Consider the following 16332-nt stretch of genomic DNA (forward strand, 5'->3'; position numbering starts at 1 on the left):
CAGTATCCAAATTTTGTCTACCTGCCTATTTGCATGATTGTAGTGCACAGGCAGCACAGTTTAAACATATCTCAACTTCATAATCTCAAAAAATATAGAAAACGGCATGGAATAAAAAGTTGATTATCCACGTTCAGCAATGCAAGTTACTCTTAATTCAAAAGAATTGCGTCTAGTTTTTGAATAACATCACAACATCGTAACAATCCTGGGCTCTGTCTGACAAAGGACAGTGCAAAAAATATTAATTAGTCCACCAGAAAAATAAATGTAAACGTGCCTTATTCCCCTGTCAAAATATGCTCAAATTTCTAATAAAGCGTGGGTACTTTGGATAGCTTTCTAAATGCATCTCCTAGAAACACACAGGAGAATGTAATGCTTTACTTTCTTCCACTTAGTGTGATCACTGTGAATCAGATATGCATGTTCTACTACTCACGCCATGGTAAAGCGCAGCATACGCTAATGATCCCGAACAACTATTTAGACTCACAAATAAGCTGAAGGCATTGGGCAGTATCATTGAAATTCTTGATGGTTAACAAGAAATATTTATTAAATCTGCACCATCATTATTTCTCGACAGGTGATTGTTTATATTTAATTTCTTACACACTAAGTGCCAACCACAGATCAATTTATTACCTTTTGATGCCCATGTCTCTGATGGCTGAGGAAGGAGGTCCAATAAAAATAATGCCCTCTTTTTTACAGCGTTCGGCGAATTCTGTGTTCTCTGAAAGGAATCCATAGCCTGGGTGGATGGCCTGCAAGAGATCAACCACAAAACAAAGTAGATGGATTGCAATAACAAAACTGTGTTAGGATTTGGTACTATACTTAAATTGATAAACTTATAAATAGTGAGCGACGCTTTTAAAAACACAATTTTATTACAAAATTAAAATGGAATGTGAAGAACTAATGGAAAAGGGATCTCTTATGTATTGGGTTATACCTCAAGGTGATCAGCAAATCACAGTCCATGTGCCAATGCCAAGAGATTGATGGGATCAGAAGTAATTCATTCAGTCCCTCAAGCTGCTTTACCCCCACCCTCCCCAATTACTTAGATCACAGCTTATCTGTACCTCAACTCCATTCACAGGCTTTTGCTCCACATCGCTTAATACCCTTACCCAATAAATTGTCACTCACATTTCAAATGACCCAGCAGAGGCAGCCTTTTGGGGAAATTAATTCCAAATTTTATGAAAAAGTGCTTCCTAACCGGTCTAGCATTAATTTTAGGATATGCCCTCTTGTTCTGGATTCCCACATCAAGAGGCAAAGACTTCTATCTACGCAATTGAATAACTTTAAACAAAGAACAAAGAAAATTACAGCACAGGAACAGGCCCTTCAGCCCTCCAAGCCTATGCCGACCATACAGCCCGACTTAAATAAAACTCCCGACCCTTTCAGGGACCATATCCCTCTATTCCCATCTTATTCATGTATTTGTCAAGACGCCCCTTAAAAGTCACTGTTGTATCTGCTTCCACTACCTCCCCCAGCAGCGAGTTCCAAGCACCCACTTGCCTCGTACATCTCCTTTAAACCTTGCCCCTCACACCTTAAACTTATGCCCCCTAGTAATTGACTCTTCCACCTTGGGAAAAAGCTTCTGACTATTCACTCTGTCCATGCCCATCATAATTTTGTCAACTTCTATCAGGTCGCCCCTCAACCTGCGTCGTTCCAGTGAGAACAAACCAAGTTTCTCCAACCCCTCCTCATAGCTAATGCCCTCCATGCCAGACAACATCCTGGTAAATCTTTTCTGTACCCGCTCCAAACACATCAATTAAATCACCCCTCAACCTTCCAATCATAAGTGAATACAGCAAAACATAGTGTACTGAAAAATCCAGATGTAGCCCATCCCTGCAAAAAGCAGAAAAAATGCATATAGAACAAACACTTAGGACACTAGCTATAATTTTTCAGAAGTGCTTGCATGTGAATTTTTGAGTCCTTTTGCAAGTGTAATAAATCCTATACTACATCACTGGTTGCAAATTATATCTTTACAGTGCATGAGTTTGCATTTATCTCACACAACTGAAAAAAATGTAATTTTAACTTATACAGTCATTCAACGTCTATTATAAATCATATGTACTAAATTACAAAGACTCATGGTTCATAAGATGAAGCTTCAAGATCTATTCATCAATTGAATAGGGGTTTTTGTCTTGCATGGTCAGTGTGTGGAAGGTCACTCGGACCTATGAGACAATCTGATGGGGCAGGAGCTCCCATTGTTTATAATGCAGCCCAAGGCAAAAGTGAATTTCACACGTGTTCTCAGTTTTAACCAGAACAAGAATCACAAAATTATTCAACACAATTACCTGTGCTGCTGCTGTTTTAGCCACCTGAATGATCTTTTCCACATTTAGGTAGCTCTGTTGGGAGGCTGCTGGTCCAATGTGGTAAGCTTCGTCAGCCTGATGGAAGAGAAAGGATCAGTACACAATGAAAATATCCATGGTAAATTTGAATCCAATATATGGAGATGCTGGCGTTGGACTGGGGTGGGCACAGTAAGAAGTCTCACAACACCAGGTTAAAAGTCCAACAGGTTTATTTGGTATCACGAGCTTTCGGAGTGCTGCCCCTTTATCAGGATTCACCTGATGAAGGAGAAGCACTCCGAAAGCTCGTGATACCAAATAAACCTGTTGGACTTGAACCTGGTGTTGAGAGACATCTTACTGAATCCAATAGTTACTATTGCTTTTGACTTGGCGAAACACATTAAAGCAACAATTTCTGTCTCATCACGTTCAGTTACAAAACATGCCAGCAAGGTAGAAGGTAGTTGCAACTGCTTTCCTAACAAAAGCATTATTAGCGTAGAAACCATATATGATCAGTCCATGTGAGCTAACTCTTGTAAACACAGGGATCATGGCTAACCTTCCAATTTTCTATACAGCAAAAAGACTGTTGTAAAATTAATTACTGCCACTGTAGCTTTCTAACATTTTGATTTCATTGCTTCGCTTACATCAAATCAAAAATTATATCTTACAAAAATAATCCATATTATATAGAATTAGGAAATAATAATTTTCAAGACGTGCATATAACAATAATAATTTTCAAGACGCCCAACATAATCATAAAGGCAAAATACTGCAAATGCTGGAGATTGGAGAAAGTGCTCGAAAAACTCAGCCGGTCTGGCAGCTTCTGAGGAGAGAGAAACAGAGTTAACGTTTCCTGTCCAATAGGACTCTTCTTCAGAATTCAACATAGGGTGCAACATGGTTTTTGAAAGTTTTGTGAAGCCAAAAAGTGACGATGGTTGAGATGTTTAGAAATTTGACCCTAGTTTCTAATAGCCACTGATTGATTCAGCTTTTTCACATAGTTTGCGTGAAGAAAACAGATTGAGAACTGAAAACAAACATTAATCATAAATGAGTAGAATCAAGAGACACACACACAGCAACTGAAACTCTAAATGACCATTTAGTTGGAAGTATATTGACTTTTATTAAACCTCAATCTACACTCCAAACACGCTGGGAAAATCAAATGCACAAGTGCCTGGATCACTATACATAAAAAATTGCTTTCCCCACTTTTAGATTTAGGATATTCACAATAATCTTGAATGACACGTTACAGCATATAGAATAGAATCAAAATTCAGACGCCAAGTCTAAAATAATAAGTCTGAAGAAACAAAAAGGGGTTTTAACATATGATTCCCCAAAATACATTTTTCCCCATCTGCTTCATATAAGCACGAATGATATGCTCAGTGCCAATGCCTGTGCACTAGTATCTGCTACTATCATGCACTTTAGCATGCCAACAGCTCTCAGCAAAGATCATATAAGGGGAGGTCACCCAGGTGAGAGATTCTGTACATCTGGAGTAAATAGACACCTTTTTTGAATGGGTGGAATAACAAGCAAAGAATCTAGCCTGTGGAATGCAACAGCATGTACCCGAACTTAGAATGCCTAAAACTATTAGTTGTGCACAAAAGGAAATAATTCTGGGGTAAGATGCATCTTCTGTAGGGTTGCATATGGCAGTAGGGGATCATCAGACCGTTATACACCCCTATTTGATTTTAGTATTTATATCATGCAAGGTATAATGGACAATTGTTTCACTCGCAACTGTCATGTGCCTCCAGTGAAGTTAAATTATACCTCTGTCTAACTCGCAGCACTAGCATTATTCATTCTGATAAGCAAACATGACATCACATGATTGGATCAATCCATATAAAGAATCAATGTATAGTTTGAAACATCTTCATGTCATGTGTTCTCCTACATCATGGCATACCATTGTGACATGCATGGAGTTTTTGTCTGCCTCGCTGTAAACGGCCACGGAGCGAACACCCATCTTCTTCGCTGTCCGCATTACCCTGCAGGCAATCTCTCCCCGATTTGCAATAAGAATTTTCTCGATTCTGCAACCACCTGCCAAACAGATTAAAAATCCATTGAGATTTTACCCGCAACAGCTGTACATATTCATAAATAAACAGCGAATGTTTAGAAAACAAACCGGTATAAAACTATTACTAAAAAGATCAATTTCCTTTCTGTTCGAGTTTTAGCTACCTGTGTTCAAGAGTGATGACAAGTGGCAAGATGCAAACCAGCCTCAAGGCTTAGTTCATAATTAGCAATCATCTACAATCTATCAAATCTATCAAACAGAATTAATGTTTCAGGTCTGTGACCTTACCTCAGAACAATGCTGTCAGACTCACTGAGCGCTCCTAATGATTTTTGCTTTCATATTACAGGCAGTCCCCAACATTACGATGTTCGAGTTACGATGAACAGTACTTACAACATTTATAAATTGAAGCTCATTTTGACTTTACAAGGCTGGTTTTCAATTTACGCCAGCACATTCATACGGGCACATTGATGTTCTGCACAACCCATCTTTATGACTGGACTGGTTGAACTGTCTCTATGAGGTTGGAAACTAGTGGTTTATTCAGTTAATGTTTTTGGTGCAATTGTCATGATTTGAATGCATTTATACGCTTATGTTGCATTTAATATGCATGCAGACCCGCGGAAATTCAAGGTTAAACAGGGAACTAACGTTGATCGAATGGCAACATTATATCCCCCACACTAACCAAGGAACTTGTGCTAAGGCGTGCAGGCATCAACAGTTGCCTCAGTGATTTGACAGGACAAAGATTGAGAGCATTTCAGCCTTAAAGTCCAACAGGTTTATTCGGAGCGCTGCCCCTTCATCAGGTGCTCTGGAGCGCCTGCTTCAGGAGCGCTGCTCCTTCACCACTCACCTGACGAAGGAGCAGCATTCCGAAAGCTTATGCTACCAAATAAACCTGTTGAACTTTAACCTGGTGTTGAGAGACTTCTTACTGTGCCCACCCCAGTCCAACGCCGGCATCTCCAGATCAGCCTTGATTCAGGAACCAATCCCCCATTCATATCATTTTTTATTTGAGGAAAGTCAGTTCTGAATTACAACATTTCCACTTACAATGTGGTTTTCAGGAACCAATTGTCATAAGGCTGAGGATTGTCTGTATACTAAAGTGATGACCCTTCCTTCACTAAGAATATCTAGCCTTTTGTTAGAATGTGGAAGGTGAATTCTTGATACACCATTAGGTCTCAATTAATTCAAGCTTTGGGCTGCCATCCAGAAACGAAATGGCTGATCTCCTGGCTGTAATACCAGTGTTACATGATGTGTACAAACAACTCTGAAAGCTCTAGCTCTTTAAATAGTGAATAGATGCTACACTGATCAGACTGAGTCACAGGAGAGGCAAGTTCTCAAGTTAGATACTGATCCAACCCATCTCAGCCCCACAGCATCAGAAACTGCAGAAGTGACAACTCTAACCAGAAGGTTAAGCAGCAGAAAATCCATGAGTTGATAAAGTAGGCACTGCAGATTTTCTTCAGAAGCGATGCATTTTATTAATAGAAACATTGTGAAAACTCTGCAATGGGGCATTCCTTTAAAATCAGACTTCAAACTGCTAAACTGGATACTAACAAATCGATAGCTTTCAGTCAGCAAGCAGGAAGGACCAAAGCATGCAAACACCAGTCAAGTGAGTCAATGGCTATCAGATGTTCGCAAGAGTCTATTGCAATTTAACAGAAATATGCTTGGCCCTGAAGAGACTTCCTTCAAGTGCATAATTCTATTCAATATTCTGGTAACAATATCTATTCAATATTGCATAGAATGCTTGTATAGCACAAAACCACCACTTAGGCTAAACTCACTAATTTTTAAATATATTGTAGTGCAGACACTGCTCTGAATGTCAACTTCTTCACAATACTTGGAAACCGATGTTTGAAATGTATCTAATCAGAAGGGCAAATGCAAATTATGTATTGATCACAAATTGGCAAAAGGCATCAGTGAAACAAGCATCGATAACACAAAAAAAGTACCTGTTGAAGCATTTCTTAAGAAAGTCAGCGCACAAAACCATTGCCTGTGAAGTTGAAAGGAAAAGAAAATTAACTAGAAACTGTGCCAATACTATTTATTTTCTTAACAGGCCACGCAAATCAGAAGGCTCTATTTCCAAAAATACTGGATTGCTACCACTCATGCAACAACTGACTGAAGAGCATAAAAATGTTTAGGGATTGATATCTTTTATATTAAATCTGATTCAAATCAACTTGAAAGCTGGATCTTCATATAAGCAGTCAAATTAAGCCAAACATCTGAGAGAAATATGAGCTTTCTTGAATTTACCATTGTCGTTGTTATCTATTAGAGTCATGGAGATACACAGCATGGAAACAGGCCCTTCGGCCCAACTCGTCCATGTGACCAGGTTTCCTAAACTGAACTAATCTCATCTGCCTGCGTTTGGCACATATCCCTCTAAACATTTCCTATCCATGTACCTGTCCAAATATCTTTTAAATGTTGTAATTGTACCCACCTCTACCACCTCCTCTGGCAGCTCATTCCATACATGCACCACCCTGTGTGAAAAAGTTGTCCTCAGGTCCCTTTTAAATCTTTCCCCTCTCATCCTAAACCTACGCCCTTTTTGGACTCCCCTACCCTGGGGAAATAAGCTTGGCTATTCACCTTATTTATGCCCCCTCACGATTTTATAAACCTCTATAAAGTCACCCCTCATCCTCCTAGATTCCAGGGAAAAAAGTCCCAGCTTATCGAGCCGCTCCTTATAATTCAAAACTTCCAGTCCAGGTAACATCCCTGTAAATCTTTTTTGTTAAAAGTATAGATATTACGTCTCCAGTACAATCTAGTATCAAAATGGAGCATGTTGAATTACAAAGTTAAGTGATTCCCATTCTATATAGATTTATCATTGTTTATCCACATTCCACAAAACATAAATTCTAACCCTGTACAAGCCAAAGATTATAGGGTACAGGTTTAAAGTGATCTGCAAAAGAAGCAAATGTGATGTGAGGAAAACTTTTTCACACAAGTGGTTCGAGTCTGAAATGCACCATCTGGTGGAGGCAGGTTCAATTGAGACATTACTTGAATAGAATCAACATGCAGGGGTATGTGGAAAGGCAGGGGTTTGGCACAAAGTCATGATGCTCGATGGCGAGCCGATGCAGACACGATGGACCAAATGGCCTCCTTCGGAACCGTAACAATTCTATGATTGCAACAGAATGAGTATGATGCAGCAAAAAGAATCATTCGACCCTTCTTGCCTGGGCCAGCTTTTCGGTAGAGTTAACCAATTGGTTCCACACCCTCGTTCTTTCCCCAGAGTCTTGTATTCTTTACCAATTCAATTATTTATCTAATTCTCTTCTGAATTTTCTTTCAGGCAATGCATTCCACATCCCTATCACCTGCCACATAAAAGAAAGTTTCCTCATTCCACCTCAGCTTCTTTTTTGCCGACTGCTTGAAATCTTTGCCCTCTGGTTTACGGACTTTTCTGCCACGAGAAACAGTTTCTCTTCATTTATTCTATCAAAACCACTGACTACCTCTATCAAATCTCCTCTTAACCCAAACAAAAGCAAAACACTGTTTGACACCTTGAGATGTTCGGTGGTTGTAAAAAGTGCTCCATATTGCCTCTCTTCATGCTTCCTATTAAAATACATCACTTCAAAATATTCTCTGTTAAATTTCATCTGCTATGCGTCGATTCATTTTATCATTTTACCAGTCTGTCTATGTCCTCCTGAAGCCGGTTACTATCCACCTCTTTGTTTACTATATTTCCAAGTTCTGTATCACCTGCAGACTTAAATTATTGCCTGCATACCCAAGACTAGATCATTAATACAAATGAAAAGAGCAGTGATCCCAATACTGGGAAATGCTACTGTAATCTTCCCTTCAATCTGAAAAACAACCATTTACCATCACCCTCTGCTTTCTGTCCCTTAGTCAACTGTGTATCCAGGTTGTCACTGTCCCTTTATTCCGCTATCAAGTCTATTGTGTGATACTTTATCAAACAGCTTTTGAAAGTCCATGTATACCACTACACGACCTTTCTCAACCTTCACTGTTACTTCACCAAAGAACCAGTAAGGGTAATCAAACACAATATGCCTTAAACAAACCTTGCTAACTGTCATTTATTAGTCCATTATTTATACCCAATGAGGAAAAATACTTTTTTACGCAGCGGGCCGTTAGGATCTGAAATGCATTGATGAGTGCGATTCAATCATGGCTTTCCAAAATGAAATGGAAAAGCATCTGAAACAAAAAGATTTGCAGACTACAAAGATGTGGGGGGAGTTGGGGGTGAATGGGACTAGCCCAGTTGCTCTTGTAGAGAACTGACACAGGCAGACATTCCACAAACTTTTCAGGGTCAGAGTATTTAACAGTTATTTGAAGTCTGTATTCTACTAAAAAAAAAACTTACTTATCATTCAATAAACTTTTTCAAAGGTTTTTACTGGAAGCTTAACAGCATAAGATTGGAAGTTCTCATCAATTCTAGATTTCCGTTGATTGCAGTGTGGGGAGGAGACAGAGGAGGGGAGACACCTCAACAGTGCACCCTCTGGAGAAATATAGAATCACCTACAGCAACTCCTGGATTTTCACATTCTGCACATGGGCAGACTTCAGAATTTGCTGCTAGTTTCAATGGAGCAATGACAGTGAAGAGCGATAGTTCTATTATCATTAATTACCACTGCAAAGTCCAGGCTAACATTTCAGTGCAGTGCTGAAAGAATGCTGCATTTGTTGGAGCAGCTGATGTTACAATGTGATGTTAAACCAAGATTCCATCTGCCCTATTAGGTGGATGTAAGAGACCTCACGTCACTGTACAAAGAGAGCAAGGGAATTTGCCTGGTGTCCTTGCCAACATTTTCATAACCTGGTGTTTTGCAGGGGTAAGAAATCAAATAGATGATCTCAGCAAAACTGCAACGGGTGGAAAACAATCTTTTTGAACTTTCATTCCAATGTTGTCGCGCAAACACATTCTCAGATCGTAGCTGACAGTTTACCCCCCAACAGATGAAGTTTTACACGGAGTCAAAGGTCAATGAGTAGTCCTGCACACACCTAGTTAAAACTTCATTTCTCCCTCAACCTGGGGCATTAAAAGTGCAGACAGAGCCACCATAATTAATTCATACATATAGAACAGTACAGCACAGTACAGGCCCTTCGGCCCACGATGTTGTGCTGAGCTTTGTCTGAAACCAAGATCAAGCTACCCCACTCCCCATCATTCTAGTGTGCCTCATGTGCCTATCCAATAACCGCTTGATAGTTCCTAAAGTGTCCGACTCCACTATCACAGCAGGCAGTCCATTCCACACCCCAACCACTCTCTGAGTAAAGAACCTACCTTGGACATCCCTCCTATATCTTCCAACACGAACCCTATAGTTATGCCCCCGAGTAACAGCTACATCCACCCGAGGAAATAGTCTCTGAACGTCCACTCTACCTATCCCCTTCATCATTTTATAAACCTCTATTAAGTCACGCCTCAACCTCCTCCGCTCTAAAGAGAAAAGCCTCAGCTCCCTCAACCTTTCCTCATAAGACCTACCCTCCAAACCAGGCAGCATCCTGGTAAATCTCCTTTGCACTCTTTCCAGTGCTTGCACATCCTTCTTATAGTGAGGTGACCAGAACTGCACACAATATTCCAAATGTGGTCTCACCAAGGTCCTGTACAGTTGCAGCATAACCCCACGGCTCTTAAACTCAAACCCCCTGTTAATAAACCCTAAAGTCCAACAGGTTTATTTGGTAGCAAATGCCATTAGCTTTCAGAGCGCTGCTCCTTCGTCAGATGGAGTGGATATCTGCAGATATCCACTCCATCTGACGAAGGAACAGCGCTCCGAAAGCTAATGGCATTTGCTACCAAATAAACCTGTTGGACTTTAACCTGGTGTTGTTAAAACTCTTACTGTGTTTACCCCAGTCCAACGCCGGCATCTCCACATAATAAACGCTAACACACTATAGGCCTTCTTCACGGCTCTATCCACTCGAGTGGCAACCTTCAGAGATCTGTGGATATGAATCCCAAGATCTCTCTGTTCCTCCACATTCCTCAGAACCCTATCTTTGACCCTGTAATCCGCATTCAAATTTGTCCTACCAAAATGAATCACCTCTCACTTATCAGGGTTAAACTCCACCTGCCATTTTACCAATGTCCCTTTGCAGCCTACAACAGCCCTCCACCTCATCCACTACTCCACCAATCTTGGTGTCATCCGCAAATTTACTGATCCACCCTTCAGCCCCCTCCTCCACGTCATTTATAAATATCACAAATAGCAGAGGACCCAGCACTGATCCTTGTGGTACCCCGCTGGTAACTGGTCTCCAGTCTGAACATTTTCCATCCACCACCACCCTCTGTCTTCTATGAGATATGATGTGGAGATGCCGGCATTGGACTGGGGTAAACACAGTAAGAAGTTTAACAACACCAGGTTAAAGTCCAACAGATTTATTTGGTAGCAAAAGCCACACAAGCTTTCGGAGCTCCAAGCCCCTTCTTCAGGTGAGTGGGAATTCTGTTCACAAACAGGGCAAGAACTGTTGAAGGCAAGAAGTGGGGGTGTGGGGATGGCCTTGGCGAGATGTTCGTCTTCATCAATGACATGTTGAAGGCTCCGGAGGAGATGCCGTAGCTTCGCCGCTCCGGGGAAGTACTGGACGACGAAGGGTACTCTGTCCACTGTGTCCCGTTTTTGTCTTCTGAGGAGGTCAGTGCGGTTTTTCGCTGTGGCGCGTTGGAACTGTTGAAACCTCTGCAAGATGTGCCGGATCATCGACACAGATGCCATCATCTCACGTGAGAACACGTTGCCTGGACCTGCAGAGTTTCACTGGCTGTCTTGTCTGGAGACAATACACATCTTTTTAGCCTGTCTTGATGCTCTCTCCACTCACGTTGTTTTGTTTCTTAAAGACTTGATTAGTTGTAAGTATTCGCATTCCAACCATTATTCATGTAAATTGAATTTGTGTCTTTATATGCCCTGTTTGTGAACAGAATTCCCACTCACCTGAAGAAGGGGCTTGGAGCTCCGAAAGCTTGTGTGGCTTTTGCTACCAAAAAAACCTGTTGGACTTTAACCTGGCGTTGTTAAACTTCTTTCTATGAGATAGCCAGTTACTTATCCAATCGGTCAAATTTTCCTCTATCCCACACCTCCTTACCTTCTTCATGAGCCGACCTTGGGGGACCTTGTCAAACGCCTTACTAAAATCCATGTATACGACATCAACTGCTCTACCTTCATCTACACACTTACTTACCTCCTCAAAAAATTCAATCAAATTTGTGAGGCAAGACTTACCCTTCACGAATCCGTGTTGACTATCCCGGATTAAGCTGCATCTTTCTAAATGGTCGTAAATCCTATCCCTCAGGACCTTTTCCATTAACTTACTGACCACCGAAGTAAGACTAACCGGCCTATAATTACCAGGGTCATTCCTATTTCCTTTCTTGAACAGAGGAACAACATTCGCCACTCTCCAGTCCTCTGGCACTATCCCCATGGACAGTGAGGACCCAAAGATCAAAGCCAAAGGCTCTGCAATCTCATCCCTTGCCTCCCAAAGAATCCGAGGATGTATCTCATCTGGCCCAGGGGACTTGTCGACCTTCAGGTTTTTCAAAATTGCTAATACATCTTCCCTCAGAACATCTGCCTCCTCCAGCCTATCAGCCTGTATCACACACTCATCTTCAAAAACATGGCCCCTCTCCTTGGTGAACACTGAAGAAAAGTATTCATTCATCGCCTCTCCTATCTCTCCTGACTCCATGCACAAGTTCCCACTACTGTCCTTGACCGGCCCTAACCTCACCCTAGTCATTCTTTTATTCCTCACATAAGAGTAAAAAGCCTTGGGGTTTTCCTTGATCCGACCCACCAAGGACTTCTCATGCCCCCTCCTAGCTCTCCTAAGCCCTTTTTTCAGCTCATTCCTTGCTAACTTGTAACCCTCAATCGAGCCATCTGAACCTTGTTTTCTCATCCTTACATACGCTTCCTTCTTCCTCTTGACAAGACATTCAAGCTGGGATACACGTGGGGGGGGGGGGGGGGGAGAGAGAGGTGGCAACTGGGATACACGGGGGAGGGGGGGGGAGGGGGAGATGGCAACTGGGATACACGGGGGGGGGGGGGGGGGGGAGGTGGCAACTGGGATACGGGGGGGGTGGGGGGAGGTGGCAACTGGGATACAGGGGGGTGGGGGGAGGTGGCAACTGGGATACAAGTGGGGGTGGGGGCTGGCAGCTGGGATACACGGGGTGGGGGGAGGAGGTGGCAACTGGGATACACGGGAGGGGGGGGAGATGGCAACTGGGATACACAGGGGGGGGAGGTAGCAACTGGGATACGGGGGGGGGGGGGGGGGGGAGGTGGCAACTGGGATACACGTGGGGGTGGGGGCTGGCAGCTGGGATACACGGGGTGGGGGAGGTGGCAACTGGGATACACGGGGGGGGGGGGGTGCTGGCAGCTGGGACCCGGTGGGCCCTGGAGCTGGGGGGGGGGGGGGGGGGGGGAGAGCTGGCAGCTGGGACCCGGTGGGCCCTGGAGCTGGGGGGGGGGGGGGGGGGGAGAGAGCTGGCAGCTGGGATACACAGGGGGGATGGGGGGGGGGGGGGAGAGCTGGCAGCTGGGATACACAGGGGGGATGAGGGGGGGGGGGGGCGGAGGCTGGCAGTGGGATACCCGGTGGGCCCTGGGGGGGGGGGGGGGATGGAGCTGAGGGGGGAGGGGGGGGGGTTGCAGCTGCAATCTCCGCCGTGGTTTGAACACTCACTCTTTCAGGCTTCTCCTGGCCCAGCGCAGCCCGCACTCACTCACCAGCGCCGCCGCCATGCCGAGAGGCTGAGGGACGGGGCTGCGAGCCGCAGGGGGGACGGCTGCTCACTCCGCTTTGTGCCTGGGGCGGCCCCGCGGCCGATTGCAGCCTCACACCCCGAGCTGGAGCTCCCCCGGCCGCCTGTCCCTGGAGCTGGAGCTGCCCCTCCCCCAATCACACTGCTCCCCCTCCCTCCCCGAGCCGTGACGCTGCCATTGTCCAGTATAACCAATCACCTTTCAGCCCCGCCAGGGGCCGAACCTGGGCAGCCAATCAGATCCGGAGAGCGTGTCGGACTGAAACACCTCGGGTCCTAAGGACTGGCCTCGAACATCAATCCCCCAGCTGTGACCTTCATTTAATGATGTGGAGATGCCGGCGTCGGACTGGGGTAAACACAGTAAGGAGCCCAACAACACCAGGTTAAAGTCCAACAGGGAACTCCCACCCACCCACCTGACGAAGGAACAGCCTGTTCCGAAAGCTAGTGGCTTTTGCTACCAAATAAACCTGTTGGACTTTAACCTGGTGTTGTTAAACTTCTTACTGTGTTTACCTTCATTTCAAACAGAGAGGAGGGTGACAGTCCTCCCCTGTCTCCACTGCAGTTCATAGAAACCCTACAGTGCAGAAGCAGGCCATTCGGTTTGGATTAATATTTAATAATGTCAGTACAAGAGGATTGAATTTATCAAACTCTTTCCGCAGTTGCTGCCTGGAGTATAAATGGGGAACAAAGAAATGGCTGATCAGCTAAATACATACTTTGGTCTGTCTTCAGATAGAAGGACGCAAATAACATACAGAAATGTTGGGGAACACAGGGTTTAGTGAGAGGGAGGAACTGAAGGAAATCAGTATTTGTGGGGAAATAGTGTTGATTTGATTTGATTTATTATTGTCACATGTATTGGAAACAGTGAAAAGTATTGTTTCTTGCGCACGAGAGACAAAACATACTGTTCATAGAGAAAGGAGAGAGTGCAGAATGCAGTGTTACAGTCATAGCTAGGGTGTGGAGAAGGATCAAGTTAATACGAAGTAGGTCCATTCAAAAGTCTGATGGCAGTAGGGAAGAAGCTGTTCTTGAGTTGGTTGGTACGTGTCCTCAGACTTTTGTATCTTTTTCCCTGACGGAAGAAGGTGAAAGAGAGTATGTCCAGGCTGCTTTTCCAAGGCAGCAGGGAGTGTAGATAGTGTCAATGGGTGGGGGAGCTGGTTTGTGATGGACTGGGCTTCATTCACAACCCTTTGTAGTTTCTTGCGGTCTTGGACAGAGCAGTGATACAACCAGAAAGAATGCTTTCTATGATGCATCTGTAAAAGTTGATGAGAGTCGTAGCAGACCTGCTAAATTTCCTTAGTCTTCTGAGAAAGTGGAGGCGTTGGTGGGCTTTCTTAACTATAGCCTTGGCATGGAGGGACCAGGACAGGTTTTTAGTTATCTGGACACCTAAAAACATAAAGCTCTCGATCATGTCTACTTTGTCCCCATTGATGGAGACAGGGGCATGTCCTCCACTGCACTTCCTGAAGTCAATGACTATTTCCTTCATTTTGTTGACATTGAGGAGAGATTATTGTTGTCGCACCAGTTCTCTATCTCCTGTACGCCGTCTCATCATTGTTTAAGATCCTAACCACTAACGGTGGTGTCATCAGCAAACTTGAAATGAGTTGGAGGGGAATTTGGCCACACAGTCATCGGTGTGTAAGGAGTGTAGTAAGGGGTTGAGGACACAGCCTTGTGTGGCACTGGTGTTGAGGATGATCGTGGAGGAGGTGTTGTTGCCTATCCTTATGATTGCAGTTTGTGGATTAGAAAGTTCAGGATCCAATCGCAGAAGGAGGAGCTGATCCCCAGTCCACGGAGTTTGGAGATGGGTTTCGTAGGAATAATAGTGTTGAAGGCTGAGCTGTAGTCGATAAATGGGAATCTGACATAGGTGTCTTTGTTATCTAGGTGTTCCAGGATTGAGTGTAGGGCCAGGGAAATGGCGTCTGCTGTGGACCTATTGTGGCGGTAGGTGAATTGTAGTGGATCCAGGCAATCTGGAAGGCCAGAATTGATTTGTGCCATGACTCACCTTTCGAAGCACTTCATAATGATGGATGCTAGAGCCACCGGACGATTATCATTAAAGCACACTGCCTGGCTTTTCTTTGGTACCGGGGTAATAAATTGTCTTCTTGAAGCAGATAGGGATCTCAGATTGGTATAAAGAGAGGTTGAAGATGTCTGCGAATACTCCCGCCAGCTGGTCCGTGCAGGATCTGTATGCTCGTCTGGTTACCCCATCTGGGCCAGTTGCTTTTCACAGTTTGACCTTCGAGAAGGCTGCTCTGACGTCTGCAATGATGACCTCGGATACAGGTTCATCGGCTTCCGGGGTGGAGAGCGTGTTTTTGCTGACCTCTTGCTTAAAAAGGGCATAGAATGCATTGAGCTCACCGGGGACAGATGCATTTTACATGCCTTCATCTTGTAGCCTGTTATGTCTTGCAGATCTTGCCATAGTCAGCGGGAGTCCGTGTAGCTAGCCTGGGACTCTAGCTTGGGGAAATCATAGAATCCCTAAAGTGAAGAGGCCATTCGGCCCATTGAGTCTACACAGACTCTCTGACAGAGCACCTTACCTAAGTCCTCTATCTGTAAGCCCATACTTTTCCCATTAGCACCCACCTAACCTACACATTTTTGGCCACTAAGGGGCAATTTAGCATGGCCAATCCACCTAACCTGCACATCTTTGGACTGTGGGAGGAAACCGGAGCACCCGGAGGAAACCCACGCAGACACTGGGAAAATGTTCAGACTCCGCACAGTCACCCAAGGTCAGAATTGAACCCAGGTCCCTGGAGCTGTGACGCCATAGTCAGTCAAATGCTGCCTTGATGTCAAGGGCAGTCACTTCCCCCTCACCTCTGAAGTTCAGCTTTTTTGTCCATGTTTGAACTAAGGCTGTAATGAGGACAGATGCT

At 44.0% G+C, this 16332-nt stretch overlaps 1 protein-coding gene across 3 annotated transcripts in view; it reads right to left on the reverse strand.

Annotated features, from left to right (window-relative positions):
- Positions 1–13574, reverse strand: part of mccc1 (methylcrotonyl-CoA carboxylase subunit) — a 50739-nt gene extending 37165 nt beyond the window's left edge. The window contains exons 1-5 of one of the 3 annotated variants that reach the window (XM_078206998.1): positions 13309–13574; positions 6450–6493; positions 4321–4460; positions 2361–2456; positions 649–770 (exon numbers count right to left, since the gene is read on the reverse strand). In XM_078206998.1, the coding sequence (XP_078063124.1) occupies positions 649–770; positions 2361–2456; positions 4321–4460; positions 6450–6493; positions 13309–13367 (461 nt within the window). In that variant the 5' untranslated portion in view covers positions 13368–13574. Of the gene's footprint in view, positions 1–648; positions 771–2360; positions 2457–4320; positions 4461–6449; positions 6494–7826; positions 7832–13308 lie in introns of those variants that run through there. The other 2 variants (XM_078207005.1, XM_078207013.1) reach the window with 2 other exon arrangements.
- Between the last annotated feature and the right edge of the window lie 2758 nt (positions 13575–16332).

The sequence above is a fragment of the Mustelus asterias genome, chromosome 3 (genome assembly GCF_964213995.1).
Source record: "Mustelus asterias chromosome 3, sMusAst1.hap1.1, whole genome shotgun sequence".
In the NCBI taxonomy this organism is placed as follows: domain Eukaryota; kingdom Metazoa; phylum Chordata; class Chondrichthyes; order Carcharhiniformes; family Triakidae; genus Mustelus; species Mustelus asterias.